The 20,216-nt window shown below is 43.8% G+C and overlaps 1 protein-coding gene across 4 annotated transcripts in view; it reads left to right on the forward strand.

Annotated features, from left to right (window-relative positions):
• The window catches only part of LOC125689536 (limbic system associated membrane protein), a 957,706-nt gene that overhangs the window by 850,110 nt on the left and 87,380 nt on the right, over positions 1–20,216 (forward strand). For all 4 annotated transcript variants that reach the window (XM_048936808.1, XM_048936828.1, XM_048936797.1 and 1 more), the window contains one exon: positions 3,888–4,013. In XM_048936808.1, coding sequence (XP_048792765.1) covers positions 3,888–4,013 — 126 coding nt within the window. The remainder of the gene's footprint in view (positions 1–3,887; positions 4,014–20,216) is intronic.

The raw sequence follows: 20,216 nt of genomic DNA on the forward strand, positions 1-20,216 counted from the left end.
TCTGCTGCTGATGCCCAATGGTGGCTTTGTCTGCTGAGCCATTTGGCTTGCATTGACCGTTCTGCCAGAGCCTCCATCTGCTAGGCCTACTTCAGCTTAGTCCAGAACAGACCTTTTCTTGGTTTGTTATGGGGCTTTTTTTTCCTGATGCAATCCCCAACCCTTTGAGGTTAAGATAAGTCCCTGGAACATGTTGTCTAGCACTGTTCTTGTCTCCTCAGGGCTCTGCTTTCATGTTTTCACCAGCACATCACAACTCAGCTGTGCTGAGGATGCTGTGAAATCACTATCCTTGTGTCCACTGACAGAGAAGTTGGGCACAACTCTTGCAAAAATAGCAGCACTCCATTTTTCTTTCTCACGCTAAGCCTACAAGTTTAAAACAAAGCCTACTCAGTGCTGAGCCAGATCTCATCATGGTGCTGCAATTCAATGCTGTTTGTGCATACCACAAATGTGAAACCATAAGTGCCTTTTGGAGGAGGCAGGGCATTTGATTTCCTACCTGGGGTATTTTCTTTCTGCTGTCCTTTCTGCAGTCCTGAGGCATTAGTGGCCACTTCCGGAGAGCACTGTGTGACTGTTGTTTTGTACTGCCAAGCATTTGCTGTGCAGAAAATCCTGAGGACAGGGCTGTGATAAAGGGAAGGAAGCAGGAAATGGATCGCTTTCACAGTCAGTGGAACTCTCATACATCCCTCAGCCTGGTGAGATATAATTATTTGGCAACATCAGTGTTTTTCAGCAATGCTTGCTTGTTGGTTTTTTTTTCCTTATGTCTTCTCCAACTTCTTCCTACAAGTATGGATGCACTACTAATGGCTCACAGGAAATCATTGATGTAAAAGGTATCAAGGCTTGTTTATCAGAGGATTTTGCTTTGAGAGAAAGGGGTTGATTTTCTGCTCTGCCTTGCTTTACTCAGTGTTGTGCTCTTAGGAAGATATCCCTGCTCTGAAATTCCTTATCTCCTGGAAAGGGAACCCAGGTGCAATCAACTGTCTCTTACGTCTCTTACTCCAGTTGCCTCACCAAGAGCTCAGCCATCAACACAAACTCTTGCACAGCAGACTGGCTTCCAAATTCATTTCTATTTCCATTCTGGTGCCAGTTAGAGAAGGTTGCTTAGGTTTTCATCCAGGCAAGGGTTGAGTATCTCCAGGGATGGATATTCCACCACCTCTTTGGGAATCTGTTCCTGTCTTTGATTTCCCGAAAATGAAAGTTTCTTCCTCATTTTGAGTTAGAATTGTCACTGTGTAGCAGCTCGTCTGCTGCTTTTTGCTGATCACTGTGCAATTCTGAATGTCGCCTGTGCACCTTTCCACTAGGTATTTGTAGACAGTAGTAAGACCTTCACTCTTCTTTCTCTCTTTGAGTGTGAACTTACCCATCTTTCTCAGGCAGTGCTTGTACACTGTGCGCTTGCAGCCTTCTGATCATCTTGGAAGCCCTCTGGTGGACTTGCTTCTGTATGTCAATGGCGTTCTTGTACTAGTGAGCCCAAAACTGGATGTAGTGCTTAAGAGACAGCATCTGAAGCACCATATAAAGAGATATAACCACTTCCCTCCACTTAGGTGGTTATGCTCCTGTTAATACAACCTAAGATATGGTTCATCTTTGTTGCAAGGGCACAAGCTTACGCTAAACCTGTGGAACCACTACTTCTGCTGGGCTACTTTTACCTATCCAGCAAATATCAGGGTGGCTGAAGTTCCCTGCCAGGCCTGTGACTTTGAGGCTTCTTCTGTCTCACAAAAGGATACTTCATTCACTGTCTCTTCATAATGAAATAGCTTGGTAGCAAAAAAAACAGCCATCAAGTGTGATGCTTTGATAGCCTCTGATCCATAGCTCCCAGCCAGCTCACCATTCAGAACACAGCTGGATGTACTCCAGTCATTGTGATGACTGTATTTGTGCACAGCCCATTTGAGATGGACCCGCAGCTTTCACAAGCAGAAGTGCAAAATCCTTTGCTGTTTTGCTGGTCCCCTTTGCTCTCTAACTGACTACGGTGCCGTCCTTTCTCTCCATACTATGACAGTCCCTCCCCACTCCTCATTTCAATCCCTCCTCACCTAGGTTAGCAAGCTTGCCTGCAAATATGCATTTGCCTTGTTCAAGTAGTTCCTGCTTGGGTGCCCTTGCTCCTCCAAAATGATGCCATGGTCATAGATACTGAAGGCCTGGCTGTGAGTTTGGGGCCAACAGAATGGGGGTTGTAAACACCATTTTGCTATGAATCCAGGTATGCAGCTTGCTGACGTGAGTTGCTCTCTTCAGGCTTCATTTCCTTTTCCCCACCTATCTATAGGCAGCTCTGCCTCAGAAGGGCCATCAGCCACTCCTGCCAAGGAGCTGAAAGAGGAGGTTGCTGTCTGTTTACTCTGTGGTAAGCAAAGCAGAAAATGATGTTGTTTCATTCCTCGCTACACACAAATTTGGAAGCTGGGGAAAAAAAAAGTAGAAAGTAAGAAGATTCCTTTTTAGCTAAACTCCCTCACCTCCTCCTGGGCATGATGCATGGAAGAGACACAAACATGAGGAAGGAACAAACCACGGCTTGTTTTGCCTCAGAAAATGGCTGGGAGGCTGAAACACAGGGCTCGCTCCTTGCCCACAGCCTCTGCTTAAGCCCCTGTGGATCACTTCATTTCCTGACAGAAACTCAGTTACTTGGGAAGGCCGTTAAGGCATCAGGAGCAAAAGCTGTGGCTGGTATGAACCTTTAACCATTCTACTGTGCTTTGGGAGCTGTGCCATGGGAGGTGCGGATAGCGTCTGGCATCCTGCTTAGCTGAAAGGCACCACAGAAAACTTCCTGCTGTTGTTGTACCTTCACACAGCAAATCTCCATAAGCCATGGCTCACATCTCTGCTTCTTGAACTTGTTGTGGCAGTCAGGGAGGAAATGAATTTATGGGCTCTCTAGATCCATTCCCAGTGAGTGTTTGGTAACACAAACAGCAACAGAGCAGGGCCACGTGCCCTTACCATGAGTTGTATCTGCTCAGGGAAGGCATCAGTAGCAAGTGTACCTCTGATTCTGTGCCTTAGGTCTGGAACCCTGCAGGAGGAGATAAAATAGTGTCCAGGGTTATTTTAGTTTCAAAATGAATGTTGAGAGCTGGGGCAATGTGTAGTGTTGACCTTCTTCTGTGCAGCCTTGGGGCAGTAAGGCAAGTTCCAAGAGGTTCCTTTATGAAGCCTACAAACATAAAGTATCACAGTTGCAGAAAAAGATACTTCTACCTCTTCGAAGATGTAGGTCCTCAAAACAGAGGTAGTCCTGTAGGGCAGCTCCCAGAAAAACAAAATTAAGGAGAGAAGATAGCTAAAGGAAGTCTTGTGCAAGAGGCTTTCCTGGAGATTCTGATTTGGTCTCCTCATTGCATATTTCAGGTGAGTCATGCTTGTCCTATGACTGTGCCTCCACAGAAGTTAGTGCTACTGGGCTTTTGGGGCATGTATCAGGTGCTCTCTAATCAATGCTGACAGCTTTCTCACAGCCAGAAGACCCTACTTTTTCAGTGTTTCCTGACTCGGCTGTGACCTTGCCCATGTCTCTGTTTCAGTTCTCTTTTCCCTCTCCTGGCTGCTTTACCCTATGCGTTACTCCTGAAAGCAGAGCATTGCTCTATGTATCTTTTTCCATTCTCTTTTTACGTCTTTGAAACCATTGAAAGGTTGTTACACTTGAATTGATTTTCTCAGATGCTAAGAAGCCATAACCTTATATTTGGAGCACTGTTCTAATTCAGAAAACTGGGTGGTAAACTGGAGTGCAATCTGTGAGAGGAGTTCATGTCTGCCTTTGGTTAATAAGTAGGACCAGCTTCCCTCCAGAATTAATGAGGTCCAACTTTGTTTTGTCTTCACAGTTCCACCAAAGATCTCCAATATCTCCTCGGACATCACCGTGAATGAAGGCAGCAATGTGACCCTGGTTTGCATGGCAAATGGGCGTCCAGAGCCTGTGATCACCTGGAGGCACCTCACCCCAACAGGTAAGTGACTCAACAGGCCTGTATCCTGCTGGGGATTTGTGAACTCTACAGTAGTTTCTTTCTTTTCCAATGTTACTGAAAATTTTAGTAGAAATTCAGGCAACTGCAGAAATGAGGCAAGGCTCCTCAGTGCATTGCAAGCATGTTTTGTAGCATGACCTCCAAAGCATGATAACCAGATTGTCCCAGGGAACAACTGAAATTACTTCAGTAGATTTTGTGCCGAACTGGACCTGTGATTCTGTTTAGCTTTGGCCTTTGTCTTGCTGTTCTGATCTCTACTGCTGGTAATGCACATGAAGGGAGTGGGAAGAAAACGATGCTGGAGTGGGAGAGAAAGAAGAATTTCTGTTTGTATATTACATAGAAGAGGTTCTTTCTGAAAAACTGAGTTTGCTTCCCATTGATTCACCTTAAAAGGGAGAGGAAGATAGTAGTAGAGGTGATTTTATATTACTTTCCACTTTGGCAGACAGTGTTCTGGTTTTTTGTGCGGTGAGTAAAGGAGATATTTGATCTGCCATGCAAAAGAGCAGTTTTTGTTCTGCTATCTAAGTAAGTACACCTTCCATGTTTGAAAATGTGGCAAGCTTGGAAGGAAGATGTTCTTTAAGTAGTCAGACTTCATGGTGATAGCACTATGAGTTGCAAGGAAACCTTCATTCCTTAGAACTTATCACAGGGGATGGGAACAACTATTGGGTTTCTCTTCTGTATCATGTCATTTGAGGAGAGAGCTCCTTACTGGATTTCCTTTTTGTCATCATAAATTCTGTCATCTGAAGCATGTGGGGAAAGCATTCATTAACTCTGTATAGTATTCTGTGGTATTGCCATATGTGTAAAGGGTTAAGGAGAGCTTGAAGTATGCAGAATACAAGCCTTCTTTGTATGCTAGAGAAATTTAAGCTGTCAGCCAGCAAAGGGAAGAGAGTTGCACAAATAAAGTTAGAGAGAGGGGGCCAGAAAGAGATGATAGAACGGGGCCCAAGTGCTGCATCCAGAAGCCCCTGGATTTGATGTCTGTGGTTCACGTTGGCGTTGTTCAGGTTTCCTGTCTCATCTCTTCAGCCAAAGCATTCATGTATTTGAAATCTAGATATGCATCTTGTGGTTTGGGCCTGTTTCTTGCAGAAGAAGGAAAGAAGATGAGTAAAGACTGCCAGGAAGAAGTGGGAAGAGCAGATGTGGGGAGCTGATGTGGGGAACACTAATCCTTTATGGTATCATTGTCACTGCTTGATTTTCCAGATTTTTTAGTATTAAGCACAGATGTGCCATTGACATGCATGGTGAAATCAGTCCTAACTTTTTCACCTTTAAACATGTACTTAAAATCTTTTAATGTTGACAGTATTCCTCTTAAGATTTATTTCCTACTGAGTCTTCTGTCTTACTGTACCCTCAGACTTTTAGTCTTCTACCCAACTTTTTCTTGTATCTTAGTATGAAACACACTGTGAGCACAACCTAATGTTCGAGTTAAAGGAGTTATAGGAGAATTAAATCTTTGTGAAAACTGAGTCCTGACATGTATCAGATGCATCATTCAGAAGAGCAATATGAAGATTCTTGTCTTGGCTCATCACTTTGGCTGCATACTTGTGCTTTGAGGTGTTTTTCAGTTGTACTGCCTTCTCCATGGTATCACAGACTTCATTTCTCCCTTCTGAGGATTCCTCAGAGCATATTTCTATTCTGGCAATCCTCTCTGGTAAACAGCTGGACTGGGGAATCCCACCCCTGCTTTTATTCCTGTGTCAGTTTTCATGGGTCTGTTCATCATTTTCCCAGTGTTGTGCCTCCTCACTTTTCTTCCTGTGCTATGTGTCTGAGAGACACTGCCTTGTAAATATCCATCAGTGTCTTCACACTAGCCCTCTTTCAATCAAACTTCAGGCCTTCCTTTTAACAGTGAAGCCCACCAAGCTCCTCCTTTCTAATTGGGGAGGGAGGACAGGCATTCCTTCATGACAGTCTGTCATGTCCACATCTCACTGCTTGTTCTACTGTCTCTTCCTGCGTCTCAACCCATCTATTAGCTTTTATCCATACAGAGGAACTGATTTCAGGCAGAAGTCCAGTCTTTGTGTAGCACGCATACCAGTAGGACACTTGTCCAAAATGAGGGACAAAAGGGTTCCTTTTATCTGTTTTCCCTGAGGTTGACAATTAACAAAAAATTCCAATTGTATTTCAAAGCTACAGTGGTTAGAAACATCTTCTTATCTTGGAATCTCCCTTTTCCGTGATTGTCAGGCATTTTGGCTTGATTTATGCTAGTTTTGAGCACATCTGCTATGCATCAAAGAGCTATTTTAGACATTGTAAAGGTTTCTAAAATCTCTCTCTTTTTCTCTCTGTGGATCTTTTTGTGATTAAACTCATGTCTGCAGAATTCTAAGAGCGAGTGTTATAGAGCTTGTGTAGGAGGTTTTCAGTGGACAGGTTATGAAATTAAACCAGCACTGGGGGTCGAGAGAGCCAAATTACTTTTTCTTTGTGCACTTTCCTGAAGGAGTTCATTAGCAAATTTGTCTACTGTTTATTTCATTCATTGATTCGGTCAGTAGTGTTTGGCTAATTACCTAGGTTAGGACCACAAAAATGATTTATTTCTTGTTGGCTGGGAAGTGGAAGATACAAATGCAAAGGGAAGTCGGTGATGCTGCCTACTTTGTGCAAAAGAGGCAGAGATGCATGTGATCATTCATTTAAATGAACCATCATATCCCACTCGTTTGCCTATCTGGGAAATAGAAAATTCATTTTAAAAATGCTGCATGCCTTCCTTTGCTGGTACTTTAGTGAGTACTTGAACAGGGCATTTTTCTCGAATCAACTGTAAGTCCCCAAGCCTTGAATCAACCCACAGGAAAACCCTCTCTCCTTCTCTGGTGAAATAACTGAAGTTTGTCTGTAATTGTTGACTCTAGCACCTGGGAAGAAGACAGATAAGGGGAAAAATACTTAATAATTCAGATGGCAATTGACAATACAGACCAGCTTTAGTTCCAAGCAGTATATAGTAATGAAAGCAGAAATTACATTCCTTGAAATGATTCAAGTCCTTGCTCTCCTCCTCTGTTTCTCTTCAGGTGGTTGTCTGACTGGATTTTAACAGAGCAACCAAATAAGAGAGTCAGCCAGACCCTTTTCTTCCTTATCTGACAGGTTCCAGTGCTCTAGGACCAGGGCAACGGCATCTAACTAGCTATGGATAGCTTAATAGGCATTGCCTGGGAGCACAAACATCAGTAGCTCTTCTCCTTCAGCCAGCAGAGGTCTTATGGGATTGCTGACCTGCAGTTTCCAGCACCTCTCTGCACACAGTCCAATTGCCTCCCTTGAGATCCAGGACATGGGCTTATTAAGCCTGCTGCGCCATGTGACTTCTTATCCCACTGTGTGATGGTAAGCCTTAGAAACCCTCTGAAATGGATGTATAAGGAGTCCCTGGTTTGTTCCTCTAGAATGGGGATGAGTATTGGAGATTACTAATACAAGCTAGGTGACTTGGCAGTTGGCAGCATTAGGAATATTTCACTTGGGGATATCCTGTAGGCTCTCATCTCTTGAAAGGGACAAAACTCAGAATCTCCCCTCTGTGACTTTCTGTAAGGAGTGGGTGCTATCCTGTTGTTTTCTTCTTACTATTAACTCATAGCCTACATGAAGGTATAGATTATTTTTCCTCACTGAATGCAATCCAATCAAATTCCCAGTTGTGCCACAGGCTGGAGAAGGCCCCAGCTCAGGGCCACATATCATTCATCATGCTGGCAGGTTCTGTGTGGGCTAACAGGGGCGGCCTACCCATCTGTGGCCAGTTTCATTATGAGATGCTCTGTTTTCCCTGAACCATGCATCAGGAGAACAACTTTCACAGTCAAGAAAAAACTCAGTCAGATAGTTTACAGATGGTAGGCAGTGTCTGCTTTTGAGCTCATCTTAGTTTTATTTCACGTCTTTCTTGACTTATGTTTATTCAGGCTAATGCATGTTCTCCCTACCCATAAGCTGCTGAGATCAGAATCCAAGAGGCAATCATTTATCATTCCTCATCTCTCCATCTTAGTCAGAGCCATGCTAGATGCTTGGTTGACTGAAAAAGCTTCCTGGGGAAAATAAATATTCATGTACATTCATATACTTCTCAATAAACTCTCTCTCAACAGCAGCCCTAAAGCTCTTGTGAATTGAGTTAACAGCAACATGGACATGGACTGTTGTTGCAGGCATCACCAGAGATCTCGCTACCAAGCCCATTGTCCTAGATGGGCAGACAAGTGCCAAAGAAAAAGGCAGCTTCTGTCTGGAGGAGCTGGTATTCACAGTGACAGAAAGAGTCATCCTTCTGCTGCTTTCTCATGAGGTGTTGGTTAAAATCTCCCTGAAGGCTTTGCTCCAGGATGCTATGGCAAGTTCTGTGACATTAGTAGCCAAGTGTTTTGGCAATCTCAGAGGCTGTTACAGGAAGGCAAAGCTACACTGATCTCTATGAGGCTCAGCTCGAGGTTGAACAAATGGGATTTACTGGTTCTGTGTAACCAGTAGAGTTGCAAACCATTCCATTTTCTTAGAGCAGTTACAGTGTGAAACCTCTATGAAATCACCAGGTATTTCATTCCCAGTCTGACTTCCCTGACCTCAGCATAGCAAGGCAGTTTGGCATGGAAGACAAGAGTCTGGATTCCCTCATATTCCTCCTGACATTCTAAGGATATGTACTTTAGCTCAAAAAAAGAGCTTAGTTATGGCAGTAGTAATCACAGCATAAAAAACAGTCTAGAGGAAAGCAGATAAGTATTGATTACAACACCCAAGTTTCATGTCACAGTGTAAAATGAAAGGAGATGGGAAGGCTTGTCAAATATGCCAGGTTAATTCCCCCTAGGGGGTGGTAGAAATTCTTATTGAGTTTTAGAGAATTTACCATAACCTGGGAAGTTTAGAAGGGTAGGGAATACAGAAGAGTGCCTTCCTGCTCTGTGTAATTGAGATGGTATACATGTAATATGTTTATAAACAGCTGTAGAACTCACTGCCATGGAAAGTTATTTAAAGATAGGAACTTGGCAAGACTCAAACAGTTTGTGTGTTTCTGAGGATAATGTGAACAAATCTGGATATTCTTGTTATTCACACCAAAATACTGAGAAGGATGTTATACTTCATGCTTTGGGGCTCAATTTCTAGAGATGAGGATGAGACCTAAATTGAAAGAGACAGATTATCTCACATCCTCCACTCACTCACGTATCTTCCTTCAGTATGTGCAAGTCCCCTTTTAGGGTCAAATACTGAACATGAAGGAAGCAGAGAGCTCTCTGAAAGCATGAAATTTAAGGTGACCTTGTCATTCACACGGGCAACTTTGGTCTTTATGTCCAGTGTTTGTTTGCCTCTCCTTGCTGTCCAAAGCCTTAATACTTCACTTTGAGTTTGTAAGGAAAGCTTATTTCTGCTCAAAGAAGATAATAAACAGAAAGCTTTCATACAGAGTCATCACAAGTCAACCCAGTAAGCATTGGGTGGTGACATGTGGGAAGGGATTTTCTGGTTATCTAAGCCATTTGCATTTAGCCCACCTTTCTTCTACATTCTAAAAACCTTGAGTTGAGGAGAAGGAGTTATATAATATATATAATATATATAATATATATATATTATATATTATTTTCTTTTAAATGTGATTATTTTTTTTAATTTGGTGGTGTTACTGCATGAGCTCTGTTCATCTGCCTTTGCCTAATCTGGAAATGTAAAGTTTACAAGGTACTTGTTTCACTCAGCTTTCTACGATGTTGGAGGGAAAGAATGCTTTTTAACCATGTCTCCTTTCTTTTATTTCTTGTATCGTCAAAATACTCTGGAAAAAATCTGGTCTTCTCTTCCACAGAGACCTCTCACTTTGTCTCTTATATGCTCCCTGTTTGTTTCAGGACTCATTCTGAAATCTTTTCCTCTGTTAGCCCAGTTTCTCTCTTGTCCAATGTTGTACAGGAGGATTTGGGGAAGGTTGCTGGCTCACAGAGTTCCTGGGAAAGAAGCCAAAGTTTCAACTTTTTCCAGGCTTTTCCAAAAGGCATCCAAATTTACTTCAGTTTCTATTTTCATCCCGGTTACTTTGGCTCCACTTCCCACCCCACCTCCCCTTCCCCCCTTTTTTTTAGAAGTCACAGAATCACAGAACCTTATGGGTTGGAAGGGACCTGTGAAGATCATCTAGTCCAATCCCCTGCTACAGGTTCTGGAGTAAGTTGCATCTTACTTCTTATCCCTTCTTCTTCTTGCATGACCCAGAAGCAAGAGCCTCCCACCCCCATCTATAATAACGTTACGTGATTAAGTCCTGCTCTCTCCCTGGTACATAGAATGGGTTTGATTTCTTCCTTCTCTATGCAGCTTATATATCATTAGGTACAGATCGTCCTATTGTAATAGTGCTCCATTCAGTCCCTGCTGTCTGTGTTGCTGTTTCAGTACAAACATGCTTCATGTTGATACATTAAACGTTCATTGTCATAGCAGCTTTAATGCAGCTTTGATTTCTCTTTCCCATTCCATGACAGAGACAAAGAGTACGGCCTCACAAGTATTTTAGCACTTGAGGAATAGGTGAATTAGTCTGCTGGGAGGAGGGACTTTGCCCTGCTGCCTTCGGCAGTGGTTGGAGGGAAACATCTGTGGTCTTTTGGTCAGTGTTTGTCTGTTATATCTTTGTCAGGTTTTTCTGTGCTATCAGTGGGAATATGGTAGTTGTGTACCAAGTTAGTGGCTTTCCTGCCAAATAGAAATGCTATGGGTTTGTTTTTTTTTTTTTAATAGCAAGTTGAAGTCTGACAGAATTGCCTCCATTTTTCCTCATCCCAGAATGGGTATTGCTTTGAGTCAGTGCATGGTATTTGGATCTTTTCCATGGCATTTTAAAGGCTGAGTTATTTTGTACCTATATAAAAACTTTCATTCACCTGCAGAAGAGCAGCATCTTTCTAGTTCACTGCGTGTATAATATTCCTGTCTGTGCAGTTCTGTATAGTCACTACCTCTACCTTCAAGTGCTTCTCAACTGAATCACAGAATCACAGGGTTGGAAGGGACCTCAAGGATCATGAATCTCCAACCCCCTGCCACAGGCAGGGCCACCAACCTCCCCATTTAATACCAGACCAGGCTGCCCAGGGCCCCATCCAACCTGGCCTTGAACACCTCCAGGGACGGGGCATCCACAACCTCTCTGGGCAGCCTGTTCCAGCACCTCACCACTCTCACAGTAAAGAACTTCCCTCTGACATCCAACGTAAATCTCCCCTCCCTCAACTGAAAACCATTTCCCTTTGTCCTGCTGTTATCTACCCTTTCAAAGAGTTGATTCCCCTCCTGTTTGTAGGCTCCCTTTAGGTACTGAAAGGCTGCAATGAGTTCACCCCACAGCCTCCTTTTCTCCAGGCTGAACAAGCCCAGCTCCCTCAGCCTGTCTTTGTAGGGGAGGTGCTTCAGTCCCCTGATCATCTTTGTGGCTCTCCTCTGGACCCTCTCCAACAGCTCCCTGTCTTTTTTGTGCTGGGGCTCCACACTAGGACACAGTATTCCAGATGGGTCCTCACAAGAGCAGAGTAGAAGGGGAGACTGAGATGTGCCTGTTTAGCCAGGATATTTGGGATTTACCAGATTATTCTTCTCCTGCTGACTTTCCGTGAGATGGTCTTGAAGGATTCCAGAAGACCAGAAATCAAAACTGAGAAGATGAGAGTTCAGAATCTTATGTAATTAATGATGATAGGGAAAGGAATTGTTGCCATACACTAGCATAAGTGGAATTCCAACAGCAAGTTGATGAACCTTACCAAATTCACCTTCATTTCCACCTGCAAAAACCTTTTGAAATCAAGGGACATTGCTGGCATGACTAGGAAGAAAAAAGATCTGCTTGCCCCTGTCCCTGCTGTTTAGTAGGTTTTGTCTTGCTCTTTCCCTACCAGCCTTCCCTGTGCTCCATTGTACAAACATGCCATTGAGCACACTTGTATCCTACCTTTAAGAAGTCAACTTCAATAGACTTTTGGCAGAAAACATCACTGAATGCAAGATACTGCCTGTGTGTATGTTATCGTGTCTCCCTCTAGTGATGTGAACTAACGAGTCTGCTTTGGGTCACATGTGCTTGGTGCTACTTCTTCAGTGACAGGTATTTTTTAGGCTTTATAGGGGCAAAGAGGTGACGTTTTAAGACTGGGTCCCATTTCCCTGATGTCTGGAGGTCATACTCATCACTGGCAGCTCCATGTTTACAGCTAGAGCTCACTGCTCAAAATGTAAAGTGTGCTTGTAAAGATACAGAAAGGTTGACTATGAATTAAAGAGATATTAAATTTAAAATGCTGTGAATTTTCTGGTTTCAGTTCAAACATCCTTAAAAAAGTGGTTCCTAACAAGGAAATGGAAAGGCTGCATTTTTTCCCCTTGTAGCTGTAATCTATAAGTACTTTCACTTCAGACAAGCATATTCCTCTCCTTTCGCAGTAGGATGAAGATACACTAGGGAAGGTTAAGGTAGTAGCTTAAAGCTGTTCCCTGCATTACTATTATTACATTTCATTTAAAGAGAGTTCACCAATTTTAATATATGGTGTAGTTTGACTTCAGCTGATCTCAGTGACGGCTGACTTCAGTGCCTGATATATGCTGTATTGGAGCCAGAGTGGCTGTCTCCTCTGGTGTGAGGATCTCAATGAATGTGGATGACAACATCCATAGCAATGCATAGAACAGTGCTGTCTGGAGGGAGTTAAGCATACAGCCCCAAAGTCTTCAACCTTTCCAGCTTCTCCCATGAAATCATTTGATTTTTCTCTTGGCACTCAGAATCACAGAATCACAGAATTGTAGGGATTGGAAGGGACCTCCAGAGATCATCGAGTCCAACCCCCCTGCCAAAGCAGGTTCCCTACCGTAGTTTGCACAGGTAGGCATCCAGGCAGGTCTTGAACATCTCCAGAGAAGGAGACTCCACCACCTCCCTGGGCAGCCTGTTCCAGTGCTCTCCGTCACTCCCTCTACTTGCACACCAGTCCCACTGATGAAGACACTTAGTATCTATGCCCCATGAGCTGCAAGAAGTCTGCTGACAGAGATGAACTCAGGGCAAAAAATAAACCGGCTTTGGGGGGCAGGACATCCTGTCACTGCTTGCTGTGTTGACCACAGCAAGGTCAGGCATCATTCAGCCTTCTGCAGAGTGGAGGCTTTCTCCAGCATCTGAATACAAATGTCTTGGAAGTGGGAACATGCCAACTGAAAGTATTGAGTTATTCTGGTAATAAAAGGCTGCAGAAGAATCTGGGGATGTGAAGGCTGGTGCTCTTTGCCCCCCTCACTCAGACCTTCTTTGTGAGCATTTCAAAATTGTGTCTTCAGAACATCCTTCCCTTTCTTGTCTGAAGAAAAACAGGAGAGACTGTAGACATGGGATTATTTTAACTTAATTTTTTTAGGAGGTGAAATTTCAAAAGCATTGTTCTTATTTTTTCTACACTTGATTTTTCTTTCTTGCTGAACCATACCAAAAGAAAAAAAACCACAAGTCTTCTCATATACCCTGTACTATTTCATGCACTGGCTGAGCAAATCATCCCTTCTCATAGACTTGCAGTGAGTGGCCACCTCAGTATTAGCGTGGTGCGGGGTGCAGAGCAGGCAGCAGGAGAATGACTGAGTGCAGGCCCATCCAAACAGGGAAGAGTCACTGCCTGATGCAGCCACTGAAGTTCACACCAGGTTGGGGCTGACGTGAGTGATGTGAAGGATGAGCATATCCTGAGGATCACCACTGGCCTGCAGCCACCAGTAAAAGTGCATAATGCAGGTAATAAGGGCCTGGAAAAAGGCATTGATCGTCAGAGATTTCAATTATCACAGTATTGATGTAAGGCTGCAGCAGAGAGGAAGAGCCACAGAATTTGGAGAAGGCCATACCCACGACACACTCCACTGGGCAGCTCAAAAGCCCATGTCTTGTGTCCCAAAAAGGCCACCAGTGGGACATAAGCTGGCTGCAGCTTGAGGTAGACGAAGAAAGCAGTGATGGAGGATTCCTGCTTGCAGTAAATGTTCTTGTGGGCCATGTCCTACTTCATGAGCCTGATTGAGGACTGGCAGCAGTCATCCCACTGAGTGGATAAACATTTAAATCAGTGAAAGCCATGTGGGTATCCATGTGCATACTGCTGTATGCTTCACTTGGGAGCCTTTTACTATGTGCTCATTTGTTTGTTCAACCTGCTGGTTGTGTGCATGCATTTTGCTGCACGTGTAAGTTTTTTGATGTTTACCAACCTTACGCACCTTCCTCAAAGGCTAGAACTGTGAAACAGCAGTAAGCATGCAAAGTGAAAACAGAGAAGGAGAAAAAAAGTATCCTGAGTCATGCTGTATCTGCAAGGAAAAGGCATCCTTTGACTGCAGGATACGGATCTGTACAGCTGTCCAGAGACTGCCTATAGAACCTAAAGTACAGCTGTGTGAAGGGAACAGGAGAATAATTAATTATCTTTAGTGTCACTCCTGGTGAGATCCAAAAAGTCAGAAATTCTGTGAACTACAGCTCAGACCAGGCTCCAAACTTTGCATCTCCAGACTCCTTCTGACAATCTCACTTGTATCAAATGTGTTTGTCCCTGATGGACTTGGTGTCTTCTGGGCAAATAAATAATTGATTCTCATCTCTGTCTTCCCTTCTGCCCACGGGACTTAAAGCTAATTTGTACTGACTGTTGGTCTTTGGGTAAAAGGCTACTGCAAAGGGAAACCAGGGTGTAAATAAAGATGGATGATTCTTGCACCGTGAAGTTGTAAGTAGCCACTCATCCTGTGAGAGGTCTCCAGCTGTGAGAGGGTTCCTTCAGGAGATTTCCAGGGAATTAAGCAGGTGGGGATGGGAAGCCCCTATGACTTAAACATTTCAGCAAGCTCAGCTCTAGGCTCAAATGCCTGGAGTTGCACACACCGCAGCCTGGGTGAAATACAGGCACACAGTACAGGTTGCTCCATGTGAGAACCTGGCTTGTGCCTCAAGAAGTGGCAGGGTGGGTCTCAGAGTCTGTGCACAGATCACAGGCTGTAAGGAAGCTGGGGATGAAGAAAAGTCACATTTGACATGAGCATCTCCTGAGTGAGACCCAGGAAAGATGCAGAATGGAGACTGTTAACTCAGACAAAAGTAATTAGAGGAGCAAAATAATAGATTAATGAGCAGCTAGTGTCAGGGGAACTTAATAATTATCAGTAGAGGGTTTTCTTCAGTGCATAGGCTGGCTGAGGGCAAGAAACATAGCAAGCAAAACTCTAGTTCTGTTTAAGGAAGCTGCTAGGGGATTAGGGGCAAGGGATGTTTGGAGGATGATAGCAGAGGCTGAGTCAAGTGCTTCCTTTGAATCTCTTGTTTTCTGTAGCTCAGGTAACAGCTGAGGAGGAGGGGGATGTGGGAAATGCTAGATAGTATCTAACGGTGTTAATAATGGTTCAATAAAAATGCTCTGATAAGAACACATTAAAGTTGCACAGTTAAGCACTTGCAAGCCAGGTAAGGTGAGATTTAAGGTTACAAATACAACCTTAACTCTTCTCCTGCTGAGTATACCTTAGCAGGCAGCCTCTAATTAAGGGGCATCAGGCTACTTTCCAAGTAATGTATCATAACACTGGTTAATGCTCTCTTCAGCTTTGGGCAGGATCATACGGTGCTTTAAATGTTGTGTGTGTCTGTGTGTGCCTGGTGAAACGTATCCATTTTAATAATGGTGCTGAGAATGCTGCATTAGTTGCACTTGAATCAAATAGTGTGGTTTAAACACAAGGTCCGTTTAGAGTGTTCAGACAGAAGGCAACCCACCATCCATTCTCTTGGGCCACCATCTCATGTCTCAGAGAGCAGTACGCTAGGAAGGAGTCAACATTTGCTTCAAGTAATGTTGAATGTAAGAGATTTCTGAGGACTGATTTTGACTCCTTTAGCTGTGTGTGTTGCATTTTTGACCTAATTGCTTTTCTGAAGTCACTCTGACCATAAGCCAAGATATTACTCTGTTACATCAGACTGTACCGCAAGATGTGCTTGTCTTCTTTGTCACTGAGACTTGGGTTTTCCATTATCTTATGAATTTATTTTCCTCTTAGGCATTCTACACTTACAGCTTTTAGTCTCATTGCATGTACCGTGGTTTGTGATACAGTGGAAAAGAGAATACGTATAAATGGTAGATCTATTCATAAGGAGCACTGGAGAAGTGAGGGCTTGCAGCGAGGGGCTTAAACTGCACACTGCAGATTCTTGGTAGCTATGTGAAGTTGTTAGCCCTGCCCATGCTATGACCTCACAATCCTTTGAGGAGTATCTATCCCTTCTGCTGTGAAAGTGACATTAGACTATGACTCTCTCCAAATCTGTCATCACGTGAGTTCAGATGCAGACTTGCATATGTTTGAGAGTGTCTAGAGCAGTCTGGGATGCCCTGAGCTTTATTTTTGTATTGTGAATCAGTGTTCAAAGAACAGATGGGGTAGCAGGAATGCCAAAGGCAAGTGAAGTAGCCTCAGCAGTAATCAGAGCTCTGTAGATATTTCTGCAGGTTTCCAAAGGTATGTTTGGTTGTCCCAGCAAGGAAGAATCAGGTTGTGAGAGCTGTCCCTTCAAGGCCTACCAGTCAAAATAGAGCAGAAGCTCAGCAAAAGGGTTTTGTGTGAAAAGAGAAGGTCACAAAACCCAGCCAGTCCTCTGGGAGCTGGCCACAGAAGAGCAGAGGTCATGTGCAAGAAATGAGAGGACACCTGTGAGGAGACAGCTAGAGAATTTCACAGAAATTTCCCCAGCACGGGAAATATGGTGATTAGTTTCCACAGACCTGCACGCATCTGAAGTGAGCTAAAAATTTCCTCACTCAGAGACTTTGGGGATCACTGAGCATAGTTTGTTTAAAAGAAATGAGCTTCATCTGAGAGGTTTTGCAACTTGTGCTAATGAGAGTCTGTCTGTCAAACTTAAGTGGCATCAAGTGGCTCAGAACAAGGGCTCTTGGGCGTTAAATGGTTCCTACCAAATACCAAGCCCATTACCATGATTGGCTGTTATAGCCCTCTAAACGGCAAAAGTGATTAAATTGGTCGTTATGAAACACTAAAGATGCATAATTATGAAAAATAGGGCTTGAGTAAGAGGAGATTTCATCTCACTCACTGGCTTGTATCTCAAGGAGGAATCAATGCAGAAATGTTTTAAAAGCAGCCAAGGGTTGCCCCTTGTCTGGTTTTCTCCTGGCAGTCTGGAATCATGAATGTGTTTGGAAGGGAGCGTGTTTCTTCAGTCTCTAGGCCAATATATGAGTTGGAGCCTGAGTATAGCAAGAACCTCGTCTGCACATAAGGTTAAAATTCTCCCTTGCCAGGGGAGGCTTTGACTCCTTGCTGTCCCTCACACCCCATGGCTCTGAGAGAAGTCAGCTCTTCTTGGTTGTGTGCCACAGGATCCATCATACCCATCCAGCAGCACGGAGCAATGAGCTGTGAACATGTGTCCTGTGCTGAGCCAAGCCCCAGCAGAGAATCATTTGGGCAGAAGAGGTTATGTGGGCAGGAGCAGCTCCAGAAACTCGGTGAGAGCTAAAGCATCAACATACTGGTGTTTATTTAGCAGACTGGGCAATCAGAATTAAGAATTGAGCATTTTTCAACAGGAAAATGCTGTGGGAGGCTTTGAGATGCAGCCAGTACCAAGCAAACCTATCCATACCCAGCTGTCCCTCATTTGCTGAGCAGCTAACCTTGGCATATCAGGTGCTCCTGCCTTATTCAGGAGGCAGGGATGTGTGCTGCTGGATGCTGTGGGTGTGAGGGCTGCTCCAAAAATCATGCCTCTTATTTTATGATGTTGCCCACGCTATTGGAGCCAGATGTTGGAGGGATGGCAGTAGAGGTTGAACCTTCCCACCAGTATTCCCTTCCATTTTGTTGCCGTGTGACGGATGATGGCAACAGAGGGGCAGTCTTGACAGAATAACATCTGACATGGAAGTGCGGATGAAGCAGAGGTATGGAAATGAACTCCTTCATGTGGAAAAAATGGCACCCGTTGACATTCACCAATGCTTGCTGAATGTTGATGGCGGCCAACCTTTGAATGTGAGCACAGTGAGGAGGTGGGTGGTGTGTTTCAGTAACAGCGGCAGTGAGGCACCTTCATTGGTGCTGATTGTTAGGAGCACAGCATGCAGGCTCTTGTTCTTGCTGGTGAAAATGCACAACTAATAATGATGGCTATGTTGAAAAGTGGTGTTTTGTAGCTGAGAATGTGCTCTATCAAACAGTGTTGTGGTGCTCTTTGTATCTGTTGTAGTTTCCATGGAAATAAATAGGATGCATTACTTTCAGAGTGGCAAACAAGCATTTTGTGCTCCTAGGAAACTCTCTGTTAGCAGACAATGGTTTGTGCCTCATCAGTGAGCACTGCTGAACTTCACCTTTACACTTCAGCTCCTTCCCTGTGGGCTGAGGGGGCATCTCCTCCTTACACGAGTGGCACTGTTTTAGCATCTGTATGTTTGTGGCTGTGGAGAACAGCAGCCTGTCTGTGGAAACAGCCAACAGCTGCTCCGGAGTTGCTCTCTCCATACCATGGGGAAAGTTTCTAGGAGGCAGCTTAACAAAGGTGGATGGCAGAGATGAAGTGTCGGGGCTCCTGTCACTGGTGTTTGGTGATTGTGTGCAAAGCAACAGGAGCGCTGAGTATCTGTGGAATACAACAGGTGTTGAATACGAAATGGCACAGCTACTACCTGTCTTTGAGCTTAGTATGTCAGCGAGAAGGGTTGTAGAGTTCTGTCAGTGAAGAATAGGAGGCCTTTACCTTTGTAACAGCTCCCTTTCCTGTTTTTGGTCAGCTCTGAAGGTGAGACAGGTGCTTTGTACCCTTTTTGCTCTCCCACCCAGCCTCCCAACTGTTGCTCTCGCTGCTGCTTTAGATTGCCCCTCAAGTAATTCTCACGATGAAAGGCTGGAATAGCACCAAGGACAAAGCAGAATATGCGCATGGTTATTCTCACAGCTCCATCAACCCAGACTTCCTAAAGCTCAGATGTGGGTTTGCACAGGCTTTCAGTGGAAGCAGGTTATTTATTTATTTATGTTTTAGTATCCTTTTAGTTCTCTCCTTTGATGCCACCCGAATGCTAGAAGAGCTCACTTTTACAACCTCCTCAGAAAGAGTAATAGCTGTGCTGAGCTATACGTAGCCTCTGGGGGCTCTCCACTCTCCTTGGTTGCTGCATTTCTCTGTAGGTGAGCACTGCCTGAGTTGCTGAGTCCATGTCCTTGTTTTTCTGGTTGAACCAAGTGGTCACTGAATATGAGCTCATATTTACATATTACTCCTTCTCTGTCTGATATGTAATGTACTGGCAGATCCTACCTGAAATTCTGCTGACCATTCATTTCCCTCACCTACCCATGTCTGCCTTCCATCTTTCCTTGTATGACAGCTGATTTGGAGCACCTTGCAGAAACCTAATTTTTTTGTAAATCACATGCCTTTAAAAAATGATCAGATGCTGCTTGGTATCAGAATATGTCATTTAAGGCATTAGTCACTTCTAAGAAAATACTCAGTGTGTATACAATTTATGTTATCATTTGTATCCCAAAGGGCAAGTAATATCATCTTCAGGCGTATGTGAGAGTGTGTGAGCAATGCTGTTGGCTGATTTGCTGTGTAAAATTGCCTTCCCTAGTACTTCTGTTGCTGCTGTAGTCAAAATAAAACGTGCCTTGTCCTAAATGGAAAGCCAACTATCTCCACTTTTTGAAGAGACTGTACTCTTCACAAAGATAAAGTTGGAACACACCCCTTGGCTCCTGCTCACATTTAATCCTCCTCCAAGTCCAGTCTACTTACCCAACTTGACCTGTCTGAAGAATTGCTTGAGTTAATTTAATTGGAGTTAGAAATATCGTGAAAGGTTTTAGACCGCTCTTGTGTTTTGAACAGAGGATGGCTTGTGAAAATGGATTGATTTCATTCCTTAGATGTCTTTCTAACTTCTTTTCGTGACTTGTTGTAATTTGCACATAGTTGTTAGCTTAAATCCCCAGCTGTACAGGAAAAGATTACTCTTTGCAAGAGTGAATGTTTGCCTCAAATTCTGATTCCGGGAA

Source organism: Lagopus muta, chromosome 1 (genome assembly GCF_023343835.1).
Source record: "Lagopus muta isolate bLagMut1 chromosome 1, bLagMut1 primary, whole genome shotgun sequence".
In the NCBI taxonomy this organism is placed as follows: Eukaryota; Metazoa; Chordata; class Aves; order Galliformes; family Phasianidae; genus Lagopus; species Lagopus muta.